Raw genomic sequence first — 23,316 nt, 5'->3', positions numbered from 1 at the left:
TAGAATCATCGGTCATCTATATGTGAATCACCTAAGTTTATTTGTTTTTGTTTTTAAGGATTTTACGGCGCTTGCTACACATTTAGGTCATATCAGCGCCAGAAAAAAAAAAGAGGAAAATGGGATAGTAAAAAAAAATTCTTGAATTACAGTTAAAGCACCCAAGAAAAGTAAAACAAGGGGGAATTGGTTTAAATATGGAACAGATGTAGATTCCAAGAGCATACCATCACCGTACTTAAGTCTGAGGTCACCTAAAAGTCTTATCCAGACACCAGCACAGGATCCCGCTAAGAGGGTTACACTCAAATAATAACAAAAATAGAGAGGTATACAAGGAAAAAAAAGATCATCTCCAAAAACTAACACTATATAATTGACGGTTTCCCTCTCAGCCAAGGACTCCAGCAAGGGCCAGGACAAAACCAAGTAATCCCATTTCAAGACAAAGACAGAAAACAACTTAGAAAACAGGTATAGGGGGATATAAAATACAGCAAGTGACCTAAGTTTCACAAAAACACAATCACGGGATCCTACCAAGAAACAAAAACATCAATGAGCGAAAAGACTTTATTCCTTTAAAATTTTTGTCTTGCCACATGACAGAGACAATTCAAAAGGAATAGAACATTATCCGCCCCCCCAAAAAAACAAACCAAAAACAAATAAAAATAAATTTTTAAAAAACCCCCAAAAAACTAACAAAATCTAAATAAAAACAAACAAAAGAAAAATATACATTTGACTGTTTTTTCCTCCCAGCAAAGGATCAGAGATGGGATTAGTCAAGATCAGATATTGTCCTTCTATAGCAAGAGTATATAAAGCCACATTGAGGGGAGAAGAATGACAGCTTGAATTTCATTAAAATTTACTGAGACTGAGATGCAATCCAAAGTGTATCTCACCGCAATTTATGACACCACTTGGATCAATTTCAAAAGTTGGAAGAGTAATTACAATATACAATATTTGATCTACTTAGAGAATGGTACCGTGTGATCATACAATGTCAACGCCACCACCTACCCCCAATTTTCACTTAAAAATACTGTGGGTATGATGTGGTGGTGGTTATAGTAATAGTAGTACTACTAGTGGTAGAGATTAAGGTGTGGTAGTAGTTGTAGTATTCATGATAGGTAGGAGCAGTGGTGGTTGTTTTAGTAGTAGTGGTGGTGGTAGGGATGATGGTGTGGTGGTGGTTGCAGTAGTAGTGGTGGCAGGGATGTTGATGTAATGGTTGTGGCAAGTCTTTTTCATTCTTAGAAAAAATTGTAAAAGGCAGAATAGTGATGGAGATGGGTGGAGATAAACCATCATTTAGGGCGGAAATCCTCCTGTAGCGGAAGTTTGTTTTTGTTTTTAAGGGTTTTATGGCGCTTGCAACACATTAAGGTTATATCAGCGCCAGTAAAAAGGAAGAAAATGGGATAGTAAAAAGTTCTAGAATTACAATTAAAGCACAAAAGAAAAGGTGAGACAAAGGGGAATTGGTTCAAATAGGGAACAGATGTAGATTCCAAGAGCACACCGTCAAAGTACTTGGTTTGAGATCACCTAAAAGTCTCATCCAGACACAAGCACAGGTCCCAACTAAGAGGAATACAGTCAAATGTTTACAAATCATATAATATAATATATAAACTAAACATAATACAATGCATAACAGAGAGATGATTTACAAGGAAAATAATATCATCTCCCAAAACTATAACTATACATTAGACTGTTTCCCTCCCAGCCAAGGAACCCCGGCCGGGGTCAGGACAAAACTAAGTAATCTCATTCCAATGACAGGAAACAATTGGAAAACGGGTACAGGGGGATAGAAGACACAGCATGTGCCTCCCTGCCCACTATGGGAGGTCAGGATCCCCACCCAGCTGTAGCGGAAGAGCCTCAGCCCTGTGGAAGTAAGTGAGAGAGGAGAACTAGACTGGGGACCCGAATTAAGGTAGTAAGATGTGAGAACCGTCAGTGGTTTTCCTCTATGAAACCGGTCCCAATTTGATTGTTATCAAAAAGCCCTGTAGAGATACCTGTAGATCAAAAACAATTGAAGTCAAGCAAAATCCATCCAATGTTGATGGTCATCTTTTCTCCTTTTTGCAAATATTTGCCATTTATGAAACAACCGGCCTGCAGATATCAAGCTCTTAAGCAAAATCAAGACCTTTAAAGATGCATTACAGATTATTAGAAGGATACCATTTTGTTTGTGTTTTTAAGGGTTTTACAGCACTTGCTACACCTTTAGCGCTAGTAAAAAGACAGAAAATGGGATAGTAAAAGAAGTCTAGATGTATTAAAAGCACATGAGAATAAGTAAGACTAAGGGGAATGGTTCAAATATGGAAAGGATGTGATTCCATGAGCACACCATCAGTTTGAGATTAACGAAAAGTTTCATCCAGACACAAGCACACGATCCCACTCAAATGCTTACAAATCAGTATAAATAATTAAAACAAAACAAAGAATAAACATCATAACGCAACTGAGATGATTTATAAAGAAAAAAATATAATCTCCCAAAATTAACACTATACATTTGTCTGTTTCCCTCTCAGGCAAGAATTCCGACAAAGGTCAGGACAAAACCAAGTAATACCATTCCACGACAAAGACAAGGAGCAACTCAGAACACAGATATAGGGGGATAGAAGTCACGGCTGTTGACCTCCTGCCCACCACGGGAGGTCAAAAGATGCCACATAATTTTTCAGTCAGTCTATTTTTTTTGAAAAAAAAAAGAAGAAAAAGAAGAAAGAGAAGAAGAAGAAGAAGAAGAAGAAGAAGAAGAAGAAGAAGAAGAAGAAGAAGAAGAAGAAGAAGAAGAAGAAGAAGAAGAAAAAAAGAAGAAATGGGGGAAAAGTAATCAAAACCACAATATGAATGCCTCCCTCCCAGCCAATGACTTAAGAGCAAAACAAAATGGTGTAAGGAGGCACGAGATTCACCAACATAGAACCCCTGCCAAGAGTCATACGTTTCCTAGCTCTGAGGTTTCCATAAAATGCTATATTGTGTGATACCACCTAAAAATTTCCATCTCCATGCAGAAACACCATTTAAATTTTGAGGACAAGGAGAGAAAACCCCTGATGTGAGGAAAAAGAAAACAAAAACAAACACAGCGACCCCTCCCCCCACAATAGAAAATAACATTGAAGGGGACAGAAGACGCTGCAAGCATATGAAGAACCCTCCCAATCACATGACAACTATATATTACTTTCTCATACAAAATGGAGAATGGGAATGAACTTGTAGTTATAACAGAATTTATTTATTTCAGACAAGACAAATTCGTAATGATATAAAATAAGGTATTTTGGATATATATTTGAACATTAAAATCAGGTTTTGGCAGTAGGCGCAACATATATAAAACAATTTCTATAGGTAAAATCTTATTTTTATAACATTATAATTGTATTACAAAATCAATACAACTTCCAATTTTTAAAAAATGACTATGGAGGATTCCAGTCAACTGACTTTTGCTGAGCCAAGAGTTGTGAAATTGATTAATTTGTGATTGTATTGATTGTTACTTAAAACCTGCCATAGCAATTGGCGGGTTCCGTGTCAGAATGTAAGCATGATAATACAGTTTTTAACATGGGTACCAAGGCAATAAATGACACATTATAGCCTACGCTACTTTGAATAGCTGAGGCATCATTTATTTTTTCCCCTAATAGTCAAACTAAATTTTTTATATCAACAAAATTTCATTCATCAATCACTTGTGACTGGCATCTTCCATTGCATTTTTGTATATTTTGGAACAAAATATCTTTAAACGTCTCCACTAAATAAAGTTAGAACACTGTAAACAAGTTTTGATTGATTTTTCAAAGGCCCACAGGAAAACAATATATGCTGTGAATATCAAAGTTGTTTAATTTCTACAAAGAGTACACTTAAGCAGTTCTTTACAAATCAAATTGTGCACGCAGTAGGAGTAACTGGGTACATGGAAGGGGAAAAGAAATACATAAATGAGGGTAGAAGTAACAACAAGAGTTCAATTCCTTTCTCCTTTCTATATTATGTTAAACTGTTACTGTTGAGCTCTGAATGAAAGGAGATAAATTTGAAAATCAAAAGTGATACCAAACAATGCATCACTTTCAAAAAAATGTTAAAAATGTTAAGTAAAGATATGAGAATTTAAGCATGTAATTTTTTAAGAAATAAAATGTAAGGGTAAGGGCGTATTGAAATAAAAATTGAAAATGATCATTAAAAAAAAGAAACCAACAATTACAAACAAAGAATCTTATAAAAATCTATCAACAACATTGTAAAATAAATGTCATGAGAATAATACAATACTGTACAGTGAATGACACGAGAATTTTCTAAAAATAGCATTCTTTTCAAAATTATATAAAATTCATATATCCTAAAAATGAGAACAGATGAAAGATGTAAAAATAATTTTATAAATTTAACAAAAACAGTGGAACCAACACATAAAAGTACTGAAACAGTCAGTTATTCGACTAATGACCCAGTGAAACCAAGTGGAAAACTTAGGTGATAAAATAATAGTCACAGTACCTGAAACACATCTACTCTTTTTCGGTGACTTACAATTAAGAAATTAATGATATTAATATAAATATCTGAACAAGTGTGTGTGAAAAGTGCTAGAAAAAGCAAGAAAGAAAAATACAAGAAAAAAAAAAAAACATCCCAAAAAATCAGCCTACGTCAACTGGGACTGGGACTCCCCAGTTCAGGCAGACTGATTTTTTGCAATGTTTTTTTTTCTTGCTTTGTCTGGCACCTTTCACACAAACTTGTCAGATCTTTATCTTACACTGGCGCCTGCTCCTTAACTTGGTAATGATAGTAATGTTTTGCAACCAGGACAAAGGTCTATTCAAGGGATATAAAACAAAGAAATACGAATACACATTCATTCATATTATAAATGCCTTTGCAACTGATAATCCTATCCCTTTGCAACCAATAATCACTAATATAAAATTCTAAAAATTTGATAGGGAAACCAAATAAAAATAGTCTCTGACCAAAATACTTTGCTCTATTGTTATACATTCTACGAGTTCCCATTAAAAGAGTTTTCCTAGGTAACAACACATTTTTACATCACAACTGAGGAAAAGAACAATAGTTGTAGGACATAAAAATCAATTCCCTCTTTGAATAATTATTAAAACCTATGGTTGTTAATGGACGATATTCTTCCAAAATAAGTGCAATCAATTCTGTGGTTGCAGGATAATGGAAAGACAAAATACTTGAAAGTCTGGTAAAACATGGTAACAAAAGATATACTTGTTCTGGAAACATCACTTCTCACACCTGTCAAAAAAATAGAAAAAAACAAAAAAAACATAACAAAACACATACTTTATTAAACAACCATCTAGAAAATCATAAATTAGTAGTCACATGACAGGAATAGGCAATATAGTCAGGTTTTATAAAAAGGCCGAGTAGATGTAACTAACCTTATAAAGTTACAATTTGTCTTAGGCAGGCTTAAATAATCTTTTTCCCAAAGACATGACTATGTCATTTAGTGCTTAATTTTCTTTTCAACAAGATTTATTAAATTAAAAAACACTGGTCAATTTGTAATGATAATATTAAACCAAAATAACAATGGTTTCTTCTTTCCTAAACTTTAAATCGTCAAACCGCTAAAGATGCATTCGACATTTGAAAAAGACCAAGGGACCGATATTATAATCGGATCAAACTCTCAAAATTGATTAAACATTACACTAACTTTCTTTTCTTATCCACATTTCAATATGTGTACAGCTATTGATTCTAAGATGAGTTAAAATATTATCACTGTAGTGCTCAGATGAGGTTGAAAACAAGAGGAAGTCCAGGATTAAAATTCTGTCAACCTCTTTGAAAGTTCTATAATCATGCATGATAATGTTGGCAAGTGTTACTCAAATGGCATGGCTATTATGGAATGGGATTAATAAAGCACAATTATAATTTTATCACTTTATTGCTAGCTCTACTTTCAAAAAATATTATAAATACATTCTTTTGACATCTTACAAACAGGTGAGACTATAAGCCTAAACTGTTAGGGAGCAAAATCCAAGCTGGCCACCTATACGACTAACAATTTTTCAGAAAAAAAAACAAAACAAACTAACATGCTGACAAGCAACTTTTGTGCTCATCACATCATATCATAAAATTGAATAAACTCACAGGCATATAAATAAAAAAGGATCTACAGTCCACTCCGGATAATCGCAACATTTCCCAAGAAACAGAATTAATTCTATTTAAAAGTTACTGGTTAATTGCACCAAATTTTTTATCCCAAGAAGTGGCAAATTCAATAAATCAATCAAACAAAGGCTCATGATTATATTTCATCATGGGTGAAATCGTGACAGATATAAGAATCAAGAGTGGGCAGGGTTTAGTGCTATTGTAGTGTGTCACTACTCTATTAGACACACAAGAGGGCGGGACTTTACAGAATGGGTTTGTGAGGTCATCTTCGACCATTAGAATGGAGGCAAGGGGGCTGTGCATAGCCTAGACAACAGGTGGACAATGAGAGTTTTAAGGAGAAACTGAGCGATATCCTTTGTTTTGGGATTGGCAACTATGCATTGTGACCAATGTGTTTGCTGATAGCTTATTGTCTCTTATCACAGATAATCTTTGACTCTTACAAATTTTGAGAACAAAAGAGTGAAAGTCAATCAAAGCTGCTTTTGCTTTTCAAAATTATAGTGGGCTGTCATATGGTTTTTGTTTCAATCAATTTGGTCAGCCTTTGGTGGACTACGTACAATGTTTATAACAATTGGTTTGAGTTTATCATATATGTTATGAAACTGACTGATCAGTGGTCGAATGACGATTGCTGTAAAAACTTACCCTAAGCAGTGGTGAAAACAGTGCCCCACCATTTTATCTAAAATCGAGTAAAGACACTGCAGCCATGGGCGGTCCCAAGATCGTGTAAACTCAGAGGGAAAATACTGCAATAGTGGACATGAAACTCAACTCCGTTAATTACAACATTTTCGCTGATCCCAAGGTGTTGCGATTATCCGAAGAGGACTGTATTTCTAGATTTGTTAATAGAATTTTCACAAACCTTTGGAGAAAGGAGCAAACATCATGATAACCCTTCTCTCTGGCTGTGTGAATGAAGATTCCTGTTGGGGCTTTGCCTTTCTTTTTGCGACAAAAACTACAATTGCACACTCCTCTGCACGGGGGACATGTCCATTCCTGGGGAAATACAGTAAAATACTTTAAACTAAGAGGCTAAACCGAAAAATACAATGAACCGCAAAGAATTCAATAAATTGTATGAGTGTCCTCATTGTCTTTGAACTAATTCTTAGGATGACCCGATATACTTCTAAGCAGGACTTTCTTTAAACCAAAACAACTTGAGAGCACCTTCCCTTTTTTTCTTTAAAAATTCGGGAAGGTGGCCACACGTAATAATGCCCGGCGATATTAAACAAAGAGAGTAAGTATAAGATGAGGGTGAGGGGTGGGGTAGGGGTGAGGGTAGACAAACACTTCAATCACTGCACTTGGGCTTGGCCAACACCCATGGCCTACTTAAGTATTATAGTTACGTCATGCCAACACTGCAATCGCACAGACTGGAAAAGGAAGACTATGGGTGAATGGCAGGCGAAAAGGGAGTGTAGAATCACGCAGACGAGATGTTCTCACTTGTGTGTTGATGCTTTGGAACTGACTGGATCTTCAACACGACAATAACGGGGGTGGGTGGGGATGGTAGACAACTTACATTGACATGCCATTTCATTTCCACTTTATTTAAATGTGTGTCTGAGGGGGTGAAAGTGGGGGAGGGGGGTCTATGTAATTAGGCCTTTGAACCTAGTGGCTTATCAACAAAAGAGGGGTGTGTAGTAGACAGCTTAGCATTGACATGCTTTTTCATTTCCATTTCACTCCACCTCTGAGTCGCAGCGCATCATTCATGATCAATTCTCACACAAGAACTTTCGATCTTATTTTAGCTTTACATTTTACTGAAAGATGTCTAAAAGAAAGGCACTGTGCTTACACGTTGGAGTTTAAAATCAAAATACTATGCGAAATCGATGAAAAAAAGTTGAGCAATATGGAGATATGTAAAAAACATGACATCCCGAACTCAACTCTTTCAACAATTTAGAATGGAAAAACAAAACCCCCAAAATATTTTAAAACACACCAAAAAACAAAAACAAAAAAAAACCCCCAAAAAATGAATAAATAAATAAATGGTTACCAAGACGGCATTTATTCAACAACTTTATTTACGGGGAAACAGGAAGCAACCCATGATAAGATTAAATGAGCAAATTCCTTAAATAGTTACCACCTTTGAAAAACATCGCAAAATGGGAATTTGCTTTAAACCCAAATGGATTAAAAGGTCCCCAAAATTTCGGTTTAAAGTCATTCTACTGTAATATCAATTGATACTCTTGGAAAAGACAACATAACTTTTCAACCTATAAAAAATTATTATGCCACTGTTATTTTGCTGGTTTAATGCGGATTCAAACTATGCATCTTAAGCATAAATAACACCTGAATTAAGAATTTTGGCATCAACAAAATATAAATCCCAATATCTTGCTTAAACAGAAGTCAATTGATTTGATATAGAATCAAAACAAAATTTAAAAAACAACCCCCCCCCCCAAAAAAAAAAACAACCTTTACAAAGTAGACTCCTGTAACGAATGGGACATTCGGTGACATTTTATATAGCACCATACCCGTTAAATATACTCATAGCACTGAACAAGTGGTCTACATATTTGGATAAAAGTATGTTTCTTTGTTGTTTCTTTGTTGTTTAGAACTACTATAAGACCTGTCCTTGGGTACGGGAACAATGTTTGTAGTCCAATAAATGTAATTCAGACATATATTTTTATTCCCTCTTCAAAGATGTGTGAAAACTATATAAAAAACCTGATTTCAAATATGTAATGCAAATAAGAAAAAGAGCCAATCATTGTCAGCAAATTATCTAAAAAAACGTATATTTTCTCCAACCCCCCTTAAACATTTTGGTTAAAAAATCAATAAAATTTGACTCCCTAATATCTACACCTACAACATTGATAACATTTGTATAAGTGGCAGGTGTGGTTATATTAATTTGAGGCAATGATATAGAGTTATTTTATCTGTGGGGGCTTCTAGAATTGTATATACCTGCTAGACCACTTCGATCCCAAAATCAATGACTGATTAAAGTTCCAATATGTAAACTATTTCTAAATGAAAAATCTTCCACTGTCGGGGCCCCTAAAGTATGGAATAAATTAAATAAAGAAACCAAAGACGCACCCAAGCCCAGTACTTTTAGGAAATTTTTAAAAACATTCCTATTCAGACAGGCTTTTTTAGTAATATTACGAGTATTTGAGATTTGCGTTACCTATTGTCTAGCGCCTTAGAGCACTTTGTGGATTTTGGGGGCTGTATAAATTAATGATTACATTATATGACATTTAAAGTTCTTATCTCTTAAGATTAGCTGTAAATTTACTAACAGTAAACATTTTTTTGAGGTAGATGATGTGATTACATTGAAAAACTGGAGACCAGGATAAAGTGAAAGATTATAATTCTGAAGAGGTACATATAATACATTTTCAGACAAATAAGAATGTTGAGCAGATGTGCTACCATCACAAAGATATAATCGCAAGATGAGCAAATCTCAAGTGAAACAATTGTTCCTTTTTGGCAACAACTCTCTATATATCCACACTCTTTATCATCCAGAGAAATGGTAACACCTGAGAATTTGAATTTGGATTATCTTTACACATTATGTGAAAGTCTGTCAGTATTCAAACGACATCTTAAAACCAATATTTTCCGTTCTGCTAATCTTGATTTTCTATGAACTTTGTACTTAATGGGTGAGATATTTGTGGTGATTTTGTAGTCGATTGCATGAACTCGTGTGATACTAGAAAATGCTAGTAAAGTGCCTCTGAGCACTATGTGTAGATACCGGTGCTATATTAAATAATAATAATAATAATAATAATAATTAATCATGCCAAAAGTGGGTACTTACTGGATCTTTTAAAGCAGTCTTTGCACATTCACCATAACGATTCCTCAGACAAGGTCCACAAAACTGTTTGGATGATGGTATAAAAAGCCAAATTACCAATCATGAGTAAATGTTGCAGCAACTCAAGACCACAAATAATTTAATTGATTGACAATGTAACTGTTAAAATCAACAATTACGCTAATTGTCCTGACAAGTTACAAAATAAATATCACAAATATGCCTCAGTGCAGCTTTTGACACTACTGATTAAAAGTTACTCTTGGAAAGATTGGGGATTCACTATTGAATTCAAAGTTAAGTTTTAAACTGGCTTGAGGAGACTTATTTTGTCGATTTTAAAAATCAAGTGGGCTATCCCGCATTGGAGATAGTGAGGGTTATGAGGCATGAGACACTCAAGAGAATCTAAGCGTAAAGATTTCCCTTTGGTCAGAAACTGCCATTTTGCTAAATGATTTTAACGACAGAGAAGAATAATGTGGAGAGTAATACTAACACTATAAAAAATTCTGTCATTAAAGGCAAAGCATCCCTGATCAGATTTATGTGCAATTTAACTCAATTTATTATTCCAAGGACACATAGTTCAGTCCTTGAAACAGACTCTTTACTAACATTCTCTCACCATACTAAGGTGTAAAATGAGTACTTGGGTGTTAACAACGTTGTCTCTGTCCCAAAAAAAAAAAGAAAGAAATATCGCCTAAAAGGCATCTTGTTTCGTGTCTTACATGTTAAGTGTTGCTGTTGGCCAGGGACCCATTGTAAAGCGTTTTGAGGATGTTTAGTAGATATTGTGTTATATAAATGCTCAAGTTTTATTATCATTATTGTTATTATCCATATCTCAGAAGCAACAACAAGAATGTCTATGGACTGAATTTCTAGTTGAAAACATTAAGACATCAAAACCAACAAGCAACTTAGAGGAAACAAAAACATTAAACAGGCCTGTAAATGGCTGGTGAAAAAATTGAACTTTTCGAGGATGTGAAAATAGACCAACCAAACCAAAAAAGTGGATTATCAACACATGATTCGGCATGCCTTGCGATAAAGGACTTTCCTCTCGATCCATAAATAAGACGACGCTGGCAATAAATACAAAATGCCACTCCCAGTGCCTCAATTTTCCTCACATAGCAAGAGAAGAAATCGCCATTAGTGTCTTGTTCTTCAAGTCAAGACCATTAAAATTTATTTTTAACACCTTGTTATAAGGTAAGTAAGTCGCAACTGCGATCTAAAAATACTTCAGGAATATTGAATAGGAAGAATAATTGAATTAATTAATACTGAAAAACTACGGTCGTATGAGAATAGAGGAAATGAGAATCAGTCGTATGCCAAAGGAGAGAAAACTTCCGATATAAGCATTCATTCACCTTTTCATTCGAATTGCATTCATATTTTTCCGGTTCACTTCAACCGGATAGAGATAATGAATGGACCTGAAAAATGAAGAATGGAACGACGTGTGTGTGTCGGTAGCAAAATAGTAAGAAATGGACCGGTCCCAAACACGCTATGTGTATTAGTTGATTACTGACTACATTGTGTGTGATCGACGACTCGCGAACGCAAGCGACCGACACTAGCTAACTTCGTGCAGGCAGACAGTAGGCAGTGAATACGTACACATCCGGGGAGTGTGGAGGTGGTGATAATTATTGACAAGATGGAATACTGCTGGTTTGTTTTGTCTTTGACCAGATAAGTACAATGTTTGTTTGTTTTTCAAATAGACTCTCGTCGAGGCACAAAATAAAACACTTTTATTTTCTTTTAAGTTGGTTTTGTCTTTTGACGTTACGAATGTATTAAAATAAATAAATAAATTAAAAAAAAAAATATATATATATATATATATAAATATATAAATATATATATATATATAAATATATATATATAATTATATATATATATATATATATTTTTTTTTTTTTTTTTATTTATTTATTTATTTTAATGTCAGAATTTATAGCAAGCGTATCTTACCATCTAGAGCAAAATCGTACTGTCAGAATTCCGACAATTGTCGGAAGATTTACAGGCCTGATTAAAGATACAGACCTGCCAACCGTTTACATTACATTCCAACAGTGGAATCAGAAAGTCAGAAAATGGGAATCTGAGACAAAAAATAGGAATTTGTCACAAATGGATAATTTCCTATCAAAATGACCACAAGCTTTGATACCAAACACATAAAGACAGTGTTCTGACAAACTGCCTATCAAATGTGTTACGTAATGGGGAAGGGAGGGGGGGCGTTGGAGTGCAATTTACTTTCTTACTTAGCTTCCTTTCGGCAATCACCAAAAAAAAACAAAAAAAGAAAGAACAATTTTTTAAAAATCACCATTTTACCCCTGGAATAGCGGAAAGGAAGAGTGCAAATAGGAATAATTCCATCAAAAACGGAAGGGTTGGCAGGTATGAAGATTCTATATCTATCCTTTGTGCATATTATCATTAAATTTCACCCCCCCCCCCATAAACAATTAGTATTAGACAATCGAATGGGTTAATAACCTTGATAAGACCACTTAATAATAGAAATAGGTCACATTTACCTGTCCTCGAACACCACAACACCGACTGGACCGACAGATAGTCTTCATGTCATTTGTTTTCTGCCGACATTGATGACAAGTGGAACCCTGCATTAAAAAAAAACAAATAAACAAATAAATGAGCAAATTAAAGCAACACAAAGTAAAACTGACTGAGACTAAACTTAGGTGATGAATGAGACCATAACATAAAAGGAAAACAGTGAAATGTCATCTGAAAGAAGAACTAAGTTTTTTTAAAATTGAAAATTTTATGCAAAATTTGGCATATTTTAAACTCAATGAGCATTAATAATGTTCATTGACTACATAACAACTCATCCTTTTATATAAAATGATTTCAATATATTGTACCAAAAAACAAAATGAACAAAAAAAAAAGAATATCTTGGCTAAGATGATAACAGGTGAACCACAAAGAGTTTCAATCTTAATGAAATGTCAATTTCAACAATAACACTGCTTGAATGAACGGAATGGTACTTGCAACCTTTATTTTCATTACAAACTCTTCAATAGTGAACTGAACATGAAATTATTTTTAAAAATTCAAGTGACTTTTTTGAAAAAACTAGTAAAAACGTAATCATATTTTGAAGGAAGAAACATATCAGCTCTTAAGGCATTTAGTCCTGAAAAAAAAAGGAAGCTTAAATTCAATAGTGCAGGTCACTAAACATGCAGTCATCTTTATTTCATATGAATATATTTTAAACTGTCTGAGACATCACACTATAAATCAAAATCCTTGATATTGTGCCATGACATGTTCAGTAGCTTGAAATATACTTACAAATGTACTGTCATATTTTTTGTCAGAGACAAAGGACGCCACCATGTCTAAGTCTTCCTGGGTAACCTCTTCCACAGATTTAACCGTTAGCTGTTTTCTTGAAGCACGGTTGACTTGAGGTAAAGGATAGTCCTCCTCCTCTTCTTCCTGTACAAAGTTTTTTAAAAAATATTATCATCTCTAACAATTGATTTAATATAGGTTATGATGTCATAAACAAAAATCTAATTTGTCGCTTTTTTTTCTCTAACAAAATATCAAAATTACAGAAACATGTAAACATTTAGATCCATTATATATCAATTTTAAAAAATGATGTCAACAAAACAAATTGACAAAGCAACAGAGATAATAATTTTACCATTGAGAGATAAAAATTTCAAATTTTTACAGAATTTTAATTTGCAAAATTTGGTTGTAAGAAGATCCAACTTGTTACCCATCTCCTCAAAACAGAATAATGTTGGGGTAAACCAAATCTTTAAAAAAAGAAAGGAAAAAAAAAAAAAAAAGGATTTTTGTTATCAAAATGCCAAGAAAAGAGAAATTTTGCTTTTTGTAAGTTTAATAAATCACATTTATTTTCCTCAATTAAAACTTGGCCCTAAGGTTATATTTTTTACTGTGACTATGAATTCAATAATACCAGTCTAAGGTGATGGGTGTAAACATGAAACAAAAGCAGCTTCTTAAAATGATCAAAAACACTCGTTTGTAAGGATACAAAGCCACTTACAGAACTTGATTCCTTATCTGGTTTTACTGGTGAGGTATCATCAGATGGGCGCTTAAAGAAGCCAAAACGAACAACCAATCTCTGAAAATAAAAACAAAATCCAAACTTCTTTGTAAAATTTGGTTTCCAATAAACAAATTTGATATTCAAATTTTTCACACATTGTTTATATAGTCTTTTACAAAAGAAACTCGATAGTTTTATTCCACTGATAATTCAATTCTGGTTGGAACAAATACAATGACATATACATATTTGGAAACTGGACAAAGCTAGTCTTCTTTTGATGTATAATTAATTGAATTTGTGTAAACTGTTGAAAAGTTGCAAATATAAAAAACCAAACATTAAAAATCGATCACAAAATTGAAATCAGTACACATGACGCACTTCAGCATTTCGTGTGTTTGCCATTAGAATTGACCGATGCCACAGATCTTTGCCTCATTGATGATGTTAGCTGATTGACTATTTCTGCAGGTATATCAGCCCAAATTGTATTAGGTCTGTTGAATAATTCCTCAACTTTTTTACAGCTTTCTTGTCTTATTGTTCTTGTTTTTTATCATTAGCTTCGCTTGCAAAATCTCACATATAAGTACGCTCAATGGGATTCATGTCAGGCCACATAGCTGGACACTGGTTCATCATCCTTACATTTGAAACGTTTAGGAAAGCAAATATTAGTCGAGTCTATGTGCTGAGGCATCATCATACTGGAATATCACCATTTGATTATTCTGATTCTGAAAAAGGGACTACCATTAGTTCAAGAATATCACTATGTATAGGTCTGAGATGAGTCATTGTTTGATTCATATTAACTTAGTTCTTCTACCCCCAACTATCACTCCCCACACCATTACAGATCCATATGCTCGATTTGTTACTTCAATGATGGTTCCGTTCTTGAAATGTTCGCATAGACAGCACAAATCTTTTTTGTCTCTTGGAGTTCTTTTAAAAAAGTGATTTGTCTGTAACAAAATGCCGTCCCACATATCCCAATCTCGGAAGTCCTGACCCATCTCGAACAACTTTGTGCAAAATGGTCATCTCTGGTCGAATTATGGGTTTGTGAATTTCAAAACAAGCTCACTGAGCGTGAGCATTGGTACAACGATTGAAGCATAGCAACGCTTATGTGAAATAAATATCTGAAACTGAAATATTTTAGTGGTGCGCACTCACAACATATAGCTTTTGTACCAACCTACCTGACGATTTGCATCTTCTTCTCACATGTGCCAATAAAGGCATGCGATATGTCAACAGAAAAAAAAAAAATTCTCTACTTTCTTGATATAATATATCATTTACCAATATTATGTTTTCTCTCATGCGAGATAATAGCAATGAAAACTAGATCCTTTTGTAAATGACTATATTTTTATGTAAATTCTTAAACTCTTGATTACTGTACTTCGGTGATGCAGGAATATAGGAATTACTCACATCTGAATTGGATGATACTGCTGATGACATAGACGAACATGAAATTGTAGAGGAGACAGATCCACTTCTAGATCTCATACGAGGGATTTCAAATCTGTCAGGGTTCAGTCTTGTTTTCCTAACAGGATTTCGCCGAACAATATCAACAACTTGTTTATTTGTATTTTTATCAAGCTTCCTTCTCTGGAAAAAATGCAATACATACAACATACAAATAACAGTCAATGCAAAGTTATTTCTTAATAAGCTTGAAATGAACCATTTAAAAATAACACGAGTGAGAAATTGAAAAAAGCTTAGGATTACACAGTCCCACAAAAATTTACTGTAGTAATCACTTTGCCATAATAAAAAATGTGTTGATAATCTAGTAAGATTATAATGATAAATTAAGGGCCTCCTGTTTTCTTTTTTTATTGATACCTGAATGGTTGGTAGCTTCTAGCTCACTGTTTTTGAATGCAGATTAAATCAGTTATTATGGTGCAATTTTGAAAATATCAATTGACTATGTGAAGACCTCAAATGACACATTCTGAGATACAGTGGGACCTCTCTAATCGGAAATGACAGTTGTAGCCAAAATCGTCCTTATTAGTCAAGTTTACAGATTAAACAAGTCACACATTTTCTTGTCCTGTTGTGCATGATATCTTTGTAAACCAATATTTCAACATTATACAAGCCATTTCAATAGGATTTCAATTGATTATATTTGTTGTATGATATGACATAAGCAAATGCAGCTTTCACTTGATCAAGCCAATTGGCTAAAGAAAACCACAGCGATGTCATATTTGAGAGCTTGTAGGCACTTGATTTATATAACTTTGGCAGTAACTAGAGATATCCAAAGCAACATCTATAAGATGATACAGTTGCCACACTGTAACAAAACATTGCACCATTTGTCTTTCACAAAAAACATTAGGTTAGGCCCACCCCTATGCCTTTACTTATGAGGCCAGTGTCAGAACGGATGGGTCAAAATATGGAGATACAAGCTCAGATTGGGTTCAAAGCATCGCCCAACCCCCTTCACAACATGAATACAAAAGGCAACGACACAGCCAAATAATTCACTATTGGTATATATATATATGTTGCGCGCACTTTTGATTCTGTTTACATTGTTCACACTATTGCATACAGAGAATTAAAAAATGTTCCACAAAAACTTCTAAATTAAATGAATGAAAACGCTCATACAAATTTGTCCCGATTAGCTGTGGACCTTTTCCCAATGAGAGAGGGGTAAATTGGTAAATCACATACACTTGTTCCCTGGAATTAAGTATCGATTTGCCAGGTTCCTGATTTTGAGCTCCAGCTGCAATTATTTTCTGAGATATTTTCTTACAGGTTGTCTCATGAAGTAACACACAATGAAATAGATTTCTTTTTCTATATTCTATCTGTTAAAACAGAAATGATCTCAATCTCTCCCCCAAACAGGCAGATCCGTCATATGCAACTTACAAATTATCTGAATAACTTTTGGGGGAAAAATTCGAGAATTTGAAGATTATGATCTTTATAAAGCCAATATTCCAGTATTTCACCCTAACCTTTAGGAAATATCAGTTCAAAATGCTTTAAAATTGGGATAAAAGTGATTCTAAGTTGCTAGAATCTGTGGACTGTATTGGGTTTATTTCAACGGGTACATTTCACACCTACTTCAATTCTAATTGTGTTCCCGCTTTTTATTTAAAGCACCAAATTTTATGCGTTGTTTTATATTCCATTCAATTCCAAGATTTTTCTACAGAGAGGACATATTGAATATTTCTCTGTCATCGATCTGGTGTTCTATTAATGTATTTACAGTACAACCTCTGGATAATGACATCACTGAATAACATTGACCTCTGGTCCGGTCCCGATTAAATTTTTGCAATATGCTATTAGTAATAAAAACCCGGAAATAGTAAGACACGCTTTAGTAAAACCCCTTTAGCAACAAACGGTAGTTGAAACAAATGCTTGACACCAGACCATTGCCGACTCGAACTCTTAACCAATAAAAAAGCTTTCCCCCCCTCCCAATGAGATCACTTTGTTACAGACCAATCAGAACACATGATTACTACACTGCATGGAATCAGCACCAGTTCATATGGAACCACAGCAAAAGAAAATTATCAGTGGATGGAACTCTCAAGAGTCCATTAACCTTCCCCGTTAACTGCCTGTCTAAGGTCAGTGGAGGTTAACTGATATCAGGCACTGCTTTGTCCTACGGGGGCAATAAATAGCCGGGAAGACAATGACCACATCTTTCACTTTATTAGTTTCATTTTAAAAATTAATTGTCCAAATTATTGTGGTTAATAACTATTTTTTTGTTTTGTTTTTTCTTTTAACATTGTAAGATGTAGATCTACTAATTTTGGTGCACTTAAATAAAAATTTCGGTATTCAAAACCCACCATCAGCATCGCATGGATTTTAATTCATATGTATTAACTTTAGATGTGAGCATCTGTGTTCTTGTGCGATATTATCATAGTGGCACATTTTTAGTTTTGTTAAATAGCATTCAAGCACTGTTTACGATGAAAACAATGACAATACACACCGGAGAATGAAAGCGTAAACAGGAGAAATACACATTCTAACATTGTTAGGACGTGTCTTCTCACCCGCAAACACTCTATATATTCACGGGTCTCACCATGCCCCCTTTTCCGCCATCTTGAAAACCTCAGAATAATGACACAAATTTCCGGCCCCGCGCAATCTTGTTATCAAGGGGATGAACTGTATATTTTCATTGTTTTTTTTTTGGCTGAAACCTTAAACGTTTGGTGTTTTGTTCTTTTTTGAAGCTGTTATATTTGTTTATCAAAAGTGGGGTAAAGTAATTCAATTTGAACATTTATCAATTTCAAAGTAAAGTAACATTAATTTTAATCTAAAAGTTAACTTTTAAAATCCTAACTTGAAGAAAAAAATCCGAATTTGACCAAACTCGACTCTCCTAAAATCTATATATACACCAATGGAATCTGTAATCAGTGACAGGTCTGCTCAACTCATAGTGAAACAACTTTTTTGACCAACAATAGAAAAATGACATTACACACAAGACATTGACACCAACTTCAACCTTATATTTGGAGCTTCACAATTGCTTGTGAAAAATCAAAAGAACACAATACACCTCTGTTTTTAAATTCTTGCATCTTATCGCCATGTTTGGACATATTAATTGTGCACTTTGAAGCTCAAATTTTTGTCCATTTCCTAATTGCACTGCTTTGACAAGAAATTAAAGATATTAAATGGCCTATTTCTGGGTCACCGCTTTCAAGCCTCATCTTGCTCACCAAGTCCTACAGATTCAAACAAAACATAAAGTAGGGAGTCAGAAAAAAATAATAATATTAATTCGTGTTGGGAGCTATCAAACAAAAAGAACAAAACAACAACAACAACAAAAAATAAACTAGTAAAATAAAAACAAAACAATACAAACAAAAACCAAAATGATTTACCTTTTGTTTTGGTGGTGTAACTGGAGGCAATTTGCCTTGAATATCTGCCATTAGGGTTGCTAACTGTAAGTGAAATTGAATGCACAATCATGAAAGCAACAAAAAATAATTATGACGATGAAACCATTTTCTAAGCAATAAAATGAACTATAAATTATTCCATTACACCAAATGCATTGTAAATAAATAACAATGAGTAAAAAAGACAATAGAGATATTGAGAAAAAGAAAAGAAAGACATTGAACAAAATCATACACCTTTTCAACACTAACATTCTTAGATTTTCTTGCTTGCTACTAATACTGTTAATGCTAATTACAGGGCTAGGAAAAGATGTAACACACTTTGTTAGATATAAGAATAAACAGATGAAAAAAAATATACCACGGTACTTGTACACAGACTGAGATGAAAAACAAAAAAAACAAAAACAAAACATCACATAAAGTCTTCTTCAAAAATAATTATAACATGTGTCATAAATGAAAAACAATATCTTGTAACACAATATAGAAAAACATATAGAGAGAGGGCTTCTTGAGGGTACAAAGGGATGATCATAATAATTGACTAATCGCAAAGAACAAATTTAATTATGACAGCACATACCACTCTTTTGTTGTCTTCAATATTTTGCATCCTTATATCTTCATAATTTGTATGTACCATCTTGGTAGGCTGTTGATATAGTACAAAAGATAACAAAACATATCAATATTACTTTGTGCAATAATGTAGAATATCTTTTAAAAGATCTGAACAAGTGTGTATGAAAGGTACCAGACAAAGCAAGAAAGAAAAATACAAGAAAATAAACCATCCCCAAAAAATCTTGACTGGGGATCGAACCTGAGACCTTCTGATTAACGGTCAGACGTGCTACCATTACAACACAGAGGCCCCTGGTAGAAGGGACAATTTTAATACCTATATTCTTTAAAAGGGCACGCGTTTTACAATGTTATTTTTTAAAATTGATATTTTCAAAAAATAAAATGGAGCAACTCAAATGTCTTCGTCCTCGTTCTCTCATGTTCAATGTATGTGTTGTTTGATGCAAGCGAGGGTTCAGCATAAAACGCACACCCTTGTGAAGAACATAGGTATTAAAATTGTCCCTACTATCAGGAGCATCTCTGGTGTAATGGTAGCATGTCTGACTGGTAATCAGCAGGTCTGAGATTCGATCCCCAGTCGAGGTAGACTGATTTTTTTTCTTTCTTGCTTTGTCCAACACCTTTCATACACACTTGTTCAGATCTTTATCCTATACCGATGTCTGCTCCTTAATATCTTAATTTTATATTAAAAAAGCTGTATTCTTAAAAATTGAATAACACAAGAAAAGAATGTTACGTGTTTGACAAATTCACTGGGTTGGGGGTGCAAAATCAAGCAATATTGAACACGACAAGTGACTAGATGGGTAACAATGGCAATGCAAAGATTATAATATATCCTTTTCAGATCAGGAGATAAAAGCAAACCCGAGTTCCATTTTTGTTACTGCTCTTATTGAAAATTGTAATTTTTTCTGTTATCTTAGCCCATCTGTAAAAAGTCAATTCTGCTTTGGGAAAGATCACTTTTTATATGAACCTCACTGCTGAGATGTGACATAAACATGGGTGTTAGTGCCAAACTATCAAAATGCCTGCAGAAATCTTGGAGCACTCAAAAAAGCATGCAAACAAGTTACAATTTACAGAGATGCCAACTTAAAATTGTGCTCACATGAATTACAGACACCGTTTGGTAGAATTTCACGAGAGAAAATTGTATCTACTTAGAACTGTAAGATAGGTAAACACAATGTCCAATATCACCCCAAATCTCCGAAACCTCAAATGGCTGTGATTGTCGTGGTTGTGGTAATGATGATGTGGTGGTGGTGGTTGTCGTGATTGTGGTGATGATGGTTGTGGTTGTAGTGGTGATGATGATTTGGTGCTGGTGGTTGTAGTAGTAGTAATGATGAGGTTGTGGTAGTGGTGTTTGTAGTCGTATTGTTAGAGAAAATGATGATGTGGTGGTGGTGGTGGTTGTAGTAGTAGTAGTAGTGATTTTGATGTAGTAGTAGTAGTAGTAGTGATGGTTGTAGTAATATTGGTCACGATGATGTTGCTGTGATGGTGGTTGTAGTGGAGGTGAAGACGATGTGGTTGTGATGGTTGTGTCGCAGTGGTGGTAATAATGATGAGTATAAGTTTGTTGCAGTAGCATTGGTTGTGGTGATGTGGTGGTTGTGGTTGTATTAATATTTGTAGTGATGATAATGTGATTGTAGTGATATTGGTGTGATGATGATGTGGACATGGAGGTTGTAGTAGTAGTGGTAGTGATGATGGTGTAGTGGTTGTAGTAGTAGTGGAAGTGAGTGATGATGATGTGGTAGTGGTGGTGATGGTTGTAGTAGTAGTGGAGGTGAGTTATGATGATGTGGTAGTGGTGGTGATGGTTGTAGTAAAAGTGTTAGCGAAGATGATGTGATGGTGGTAGTTGTAAGAGTATTGTTTGTGATGATGACATGGTGGTGATGTAGAGGTGTGTGTGTGTGTGTGATGAAAATGATATGGTGGTAGCTGGAGTTGCAGTTGTGGTGGTATTGTTACTGATGGTGATGATGTGGTGGTGATTGTAATAGTGGCTTTAATGCTAGTGATGATGATACTGTGGTGGTGGTTTTAGTAGAAGTGGTAGTAGTAGTGATAACGATGTGGTTGTTGTCGCAATGGGAGTGATGATGATGCAATTGTGATGCTTGCACTCTGATGATAATGATGATGGTGGCCAGACCAATTAAATAAAACAACATTTTTTTCGCGGGGGGGGGGGGGGGGTCAGAAAAGATGTAAAGGCGTCATACAGACATGACAAAAAGCCAGCCTACCGGCTTATACTTATACCAACAATTTAGCATCCATGCATAGAGAAAATGAAATCGAGGCACTCGCAAGTATGTGGATATTGGAATCAGTCTCATGCCATTCATTTTATTTAGTTTACGTCTCTGCTTTAGACTATATTCATTGCATTAATCACACATTTTTGAATCTCTTTTCCATAGAAAACTATTCATGGCGGTTGTCTGTCTCAATGGTTGAGAGAAAGGTACAATGGCTCAACCCATAAAAAGGGGCAAAGTGATGTAGTGTTGGGTGTGACCAGTGATCAGATCGCGAACAATGCACCTAAAAAGACTGCCCCCAGGGTGAGTCCTTGGGAAAGAATTTCAAACCCCTTTCGACTAAGTTATTGTACTTGGCTGTGTAGTAAGAGTGCTTGTATTATTGAAATGATGCTTGATTGATAAGCTAATTTTTACTGTATGAAATGGTAACCTACCGAGGGAATAAATCAAGCCATTAAGGAATTGCATTTATCCTTAATTAATATGGAAAATATATCGAAGAATCACAGATTGTTTGTTAGTTTTAGTTTTATCGTAGATTGAAACATCCTTCACATCTGAACCAGCTGGGTTCTTATTCTAGTCTCGTCAAGTTTGTATGTTTTATGTAATCTGATCTAAGAGTTGAGACAACGTTCCATCCCAAGTTTTAGTGATAGATAGAAATCAGTAGAATGAACGGGCGGGCACATAATGCGAGGAGCCCCAAGCCCAAGCCCAAGTAACAGTACCAGTAAATATCAGTACCAATTGTCGGTTGTGACTATAATAATTTTCTCAAAAGCGTATCTCGCTATTTGCATCGCCTTTGTTAAAATAATAATGCAGTTAAAATAAATTCTTGCCAATTGCAGAAAACTACATTCTTCGTGAGATGGAGAGAGGGAGAGCCTGATACTGATGAAAGACCTGTATTGAACGTCACGACAGGCATTCGCTTCAACTTCAACAGTATACTCAACAATATGTCATTTCATTATGACTATGATTCGTTGGTTTCTTACTACAATTTTAATTACCGTTGCGAAAGCTTCCATTTTATCCCAGGCTTTGCAAATTACCAAATGAAGAAGATGTAAAAAAGAAAAACATACAACAGGCAACAAGTCTCGCGTGTTGACACTTCACACACCACACTCAACACACCACTCAAGCCGAAGCTGCATGGTCGTAGGAGAATGGGGAATTCCACTTCCCGCCAAAAGCTAAAAATAGACAAGACGT

At 34.6% G+C, this 23,316-nt stretch overlaps 1 protein-coding gene across 1 annotated transcript; it reads right to left on the bottom strand.

The window, feature by feature from the left end:
- Window positions 1–3,273: 3,273 nt before the first annotated feature.
- LOC144976985 (cell division cycle-associated 7-like protein) lies at window positions 3,274–23,294 on the bottom strand. Its single transcript, XM_078921640.1, has 10 exons — window positions 23,112–23,294; window positions 19,791–19,859; window positions 19,181–19,243; window positions 15,681–15,863; window positions 14,226–14,306; window positions 13,490–13,636; window positions 12,697–12,783; window positions 10,118–10,180; window positions 7,136–7,272; window positions 3,274–5,349 (listed from the first exon to the last, which is right to left on the bottom strand). The coding sequence occupies exons 1-10, from the start codon at window positions 23,127–23,129 to the stop codon at window positions 5,337–5,339; spliced, it is 861 nt and encodes a 286-aa protein (XP_078777766.1). The 5' UTR covers window positions 23,130–23,294; the 3' UTR covers window positions 3,274–5,336.
- Window positions 23,295–23,316: the final 22 nt, after the last annotated feature.

This window comes from Berghia stephanieae, chromosome 7, assembly GCF_034508935.2.
Source record: "Berghia stephanieae isolate SIO BIC M18660-M18661 chromosome 7, UCSD_Bste_1.3, whole genome shotgun sequence".
Classification (NCBI taxonomy): Eukaryota; Metazoa; Mollusca; class Gastropoda; order Nudibranchia; family Aeolidiidae; genus Berghia; species Berghia stephanieae.
This window is presented reverse-complemented; position numbering and strand designations above follow the sequence as displayed.